The sequence below is a fragment of the Littorina saxatilis genome, linkage group LG2 (assembly GCF_037325665.1).
Source record: "Littorina saxatilis isolate snail1 linkage group LG2, US_GU_Lsax_2.0, whole genome shotgun sequence".
Lineage (NCBI taxonomy): Eukaryota > Metazoa > Mollusca > Gastropoda > Littorinimorpha > Littorinidae > Littorina > Littorina saxatilis.
Window position 1 is genome coordinate 50,929,246 of NC_090246.1, and position 4,691 is coordinate 50,933,936.

The 4,691-nt window shown below is 39.6% G+C and overlaps 1 protein-coding gene across 1 annotated transcript in view; it reads left to right on the forward strand.

Moving 5' to 3' along the window:
- Positions 1-3,248, forward strand: part of LOC138959160 (lupus La protein-like) — a 31,506-nt gene extending 28,258 nt beyond the window's left edge. Inside the window, exon 13 of the mRNA XM_070330536.1 lies at positions 1,997-3,248. Within this exon, the coding sequence (XP_070186637.1) occupies positions 1,997-2,037 (41 nt within the window). The 3' untranslated portion in view covers positions 2,038-3,248. The remainder of the gene's footprint in view (positions 1-1,996) is intronic.
- Positions 3,249-4,691: the final 1,443 nt, after the last annotated feature.

Below are 4,691 nucleotides of genomic sequence, written 5' to 3' on the forward strand. Positions count from 1 at the left end.
GTGAGTGTGTGTGTGTGTGTCTGTCTGTGTGTGTCTGTGTGTGTCTGTGTGTGTGTGTGTAGAGCGATTCAGACTAAACTACTAGGCCGATCTTTATGAAATTTGACATGAGAGTTCCTGGGTATGATATCCCCGGACGTTTTTTTCTTTTTTTCGATAAATACCTTTGATGACGTCATATCCGGCTTTTTGTAAAAGTTGAGGCGGCACTGTCACACCCTCATTTTTCAATTAAATTGATTGAAATTTTGGCAAAGCAATCTTCGACGAAGGCCGGGGTTTGGTATTGCATTTCAGCTTGGTGGCTTAAAAACTAATGAGTGAGTTTGGTCATTAAAAATCGGAAACTTGTAATTAAAATTATTTTTTTATCAAACGATCCAAAAACAATTTCATCTTATTCTTCGTCATTTTCTGATTCCAAAAACATATACATATGTTATATTTGGATTAAAAACAATCTCTGAAAATTAAAAATATAAAAATTATGATCAAAATTAAATTTCCGAAATCGATTTAAAAACTATTTCATCTTATTTCTTGTTGGTTCCTGATTCCAAAAACATATAGATATGATATGTTTGGATCAAAAACACGCTCAGAAAGTTAAAACGAAGAGAGGTACAGTAAAGCGTGCTATGAAGCACAGCGCAACCGCTGCCGCGCCAACCAGGTTCGTCACTTTCACTGCCTTTTGCACTAGCGGCGGACTACGTTCAGTTTCATTCTGTGAGTTCCACAGCTTGACTAAATGTAGTAATTTCGCATTACACGACTTGTTTTCTATGTTGTTGTTGTTGTTTTAATCCGTTAAACTGGTTTTAAGTTTAACTCACTTTTTTGTATTCAGTGCGCGCGCGTGAGAGAGAGAGAGAGAGAGAGAGAGAGAGAGAGAGAGAGAGAGAGAGAGAGAGAGAGAGAGAGAGAGAGAGAGAGAGAGAGAGAGAGAGAGAGAGAGAGAGAACTCAGAAAATGTTATTTACTAAGCCAACGGTCATTACAAAGCTTCCACGACCAAACACATTGTCAAAAGCGCAAAAGGGTTGTGGAGGGAACACACACAATACAGTTGAGCCACACACACACACACACACACACACACTCACACACGTGCGCGCGAGCGCATGCACGTACGCGCACACACACACACACAGGGGGACGGGGGGGGGGGGGGGCGGAGAGTGCACGGTCTTATGCAAAGCAGAACAGTTCCTTACACAAACAGTTGCTCTTTCTATCGGTTGTCCTGACTGTGTCAGTGTACGTAAGTACATGTACTTTTCCACTTGTTATTCACAAACCTTTTCTTCTAACAAGGATATGCATCAAAACATTTAAACATAAAAAAAACAAATAAATACAAAAATGATATGAAAAAAACCCTACTTTTATCAAGTAACAGACGCGTGGCCGGATGTATGAAAGTCAATCCACAATATTTTCATACATCCGGTTAACCGGATTTAGTAAAGACCGGATGTATGAAAGACGAAAAGTGGGTCCCGACGACTTTCTTACATCCGGTCTCGACTGTATGCACATTTCTCAAGTCGATTACAGTATAGCGTTCACGGGATACCTCCAGCTTCGCTGGGATAATCAAAAACAAAATATAACCTTGTATACCTATACATGTTTGGAAAGTTTGAATTTTGCTCTTGAACATATAAAACATTTAGAGTCTTTTGTTGTCTTCTCATCCAGTAAAAGGTTTACTCCTGGGGTTGTTTACAGTTCTAACATTTTTCTTTTCTTGTTTGTGTGTGGCAAAAGTGAGTACATTTCTTTGCAATTCTACTCCTAACCCTTGCATGGAAAAATAGATGGCTGTGTGTAAATATCAACGTAATGAAAAAAACTTCACTTCTCTACCTTTTTGCCAGGGAGCACCAGGTTTGGAAGTAGAAATGTAGAAATGTTTGCATGTGTGTAAAACAATGTTGAAGAGGGGCAAAGGTACAGGTTAGTTCATTGTTTGTTTGTTGGGTTTCTCCAGGTGATGTGCCAGCAAAGAAGGCCAAGATGAGCAACGAATGATCAAACTGAGTAGTTGGGTCTCAGGCAGCATGGTCAGAGTGATGGGAGGAAGAGTGGTTTTATATTCAGCAAGACAGTTGGAGACTTTCTGCTGCCTCGCTAGGGCAGCACACGGCAGTTCTAGTTTGTGTTTTCAAATCTGTTGACAAGACAGCCCAAAGGTTGGCACTCACACAGCCGTCGCAGTGCTAAACAATGAAGTGTAAGCAGGGTTGTTTCCGAACTGAATGTAAAGGTATTTTTGTTTAGTGTTGCTGAGTGGTTGGCCGCAGAAAATGTAAGTTCATTGCAAGTTAGTAAAACTAGAAAGGATGATCTTCTTCTCTTTCTTTTCCTCTACAGTACTTTCTTATGAAACCCTCAACCAAAGGAGACTTCTTTTCAAATGTGTAGATGTTGACATAATTGAGAAAGTTAGCGGTCTTGTAGTAGTTACGTTCTATCAGGGTTTTTTCCTTTTTGTTACACTTCTGAATTAAAACTGAAGCCACACTGGTGTAAAGTTTAAGGGATTCGGTATACGGTACAGTTGTGTTCTTTGAGAATGCATCTTTTGTATACGAAATTGTTCCAACTAGGCTGTTACAGGAAGTTTTCAAATATGTTAGACCTCTTTGATTGGCTTCAATTCTTTTTCATCAAAAAGTTATCAGCGTTGTGTTCATTTTACAGAACTTGAAGATTATTTAAAGTGTGTGATCTGGATTTTTTATTTTTCATTTTAAGTAGGGACAGTACAATGAATCTGTATGGAATTTTTGTGTGATTAAGGAGCAAAAATACATTTGTACAATATCAGGTGTGACAGCAGTGTTTATTGTCTTTTAACCTGAATATCTCATCGTACATGCTTTTTACCCATGGGAAAAAGGCACATTGAATGCCCAACCGTAGCTATACCACTAGAATTTTATTCAGTCACGATCAGCTACTGTGTAATGTTTTACTGGGTGCTTTTTCATCATATTAGAATTGCTTACATGTGTGTGTGGAGATTTGTTGGAGTAAATGATTGACAGTTGTGTGTCTGTGTGTGAGCATGTGTGGGAGAAAAGTGTGGAATTTGCCATGCACATGTTGCTAAGATAGTTGTGATTGTTGGGGTTTTATTTTTAGTAAGCCTTAAGCTTCTAATGTTAAAACATCATCTCTGCTATCTGTTTTTTTGGTTTTAATCAAATAAAACGAAAAGCATTGTTTTAACAAAAAGTGTGTGTGTGTGCTTGATTTTGCATGTGAGTATTCCTGTGCGATTGTGAGATTAACTTTTGGAATGCTTATTCCACCTACTGTCCTGTAAGTTCTTGCAAAAGAAAACATGGCTTATTCAGCAAACTGCTTTGCTGGGTTGCGTACATTGTCAGCCAAGGAAACTGGTACACATGATAAATCTTAGAGTGTTTTACAAGTCCACTTCAATGACACTTTAAATTATTGAAGATATTTTCCGCTTGCCAAGTTGCAACACACACACTTACACCTGTTGTTTACTGTTTTGTGAGTTGTTAGACCTCAGAAAAATAGGTTGGTTTTTGCCAATGTCTGAAGACTTATTTTGCGTAGTGACTAATCAGGATGGAGGGTATGTAAAGCTGGAGAATCGGGTGTGAATGCAGGGTTTGAAAAGGTAAGGGGGCACCATCCAGTCTGGACCCAATTCTTAACAAACCTGAGTAGTGTCCCCTCATGTTTGTGAAGTGAGTCCTGGCTGTTCTGCCCAAATGTCACATGCACACTCCTTTCCAAAAATAGGATGAAGAAAGAATTCCACGGGTAAGAGAAAAAAACTGCCTCAACATTTCTTATATCTGGAGTCTCCTGATAAGAAAAACCTCGCGGATATAAGAAAGCAAAAACAATTTCCCCTCGACTTTGTTATAAGTGGGTTCCATTGTAATTAGGTCTTCATAAAGACTACCATAGACCGATATTAGATCCCTGAGACTACTAACTGAAAGAAATCTCTCATCCCATGTAAAAACTCAGACAACGCTGAACTGCAATGCGTTATTGAAAATCCTTTCCCCCCAAAAAATTACCCCCCGCGGGTTAGGGGGAAGAATTTACCCGATGCTCCCCAGCATGTCGTAAGAGGCGACTAACGGATTCTGTTTCTCCTTTTACCCTTGTTAAGTGTTTCTTGTATAGAATATAGTCAATGTTTGTAAAGATTTTAGTCAAGCAGTATGTAAGAAATGTTAAGTCCTTTGTACTGAAAACTTGCATTCTCAATCAATCAATCAATGAGTCTTATATCGCGCATATTCCGTGGGTACAGTTCTAGGCGCTCTGCAGTGATGCCGTGTGAGATGAAATTTTATACGGCCAGTAGATTGCAGCCATTTCGGCGCATATTTACCTTTCGCGGCCTATTATTCCAAGTCACACGGGTATATAGGTAGACAATTATTAACTGTGCCTTAGCAATTTTGCCAGGAAAGACCCTTTTGTCAATCGTGGGATCTTTAACGTGCACACCCAATGTAGTGTACACGGGGGGAGGTTCGGACACCGAAGAGAGTCTGCACACAAAGTTGACTCTGTGAAATAAATTTCCGCCGAACCTGGGATCGAACTCACGTTGACAGCGGCCAACTGAATACAAATCCAGCGCGCTACCAACTGAGCTATATCCCCGCCCAGTAAGGTAATAT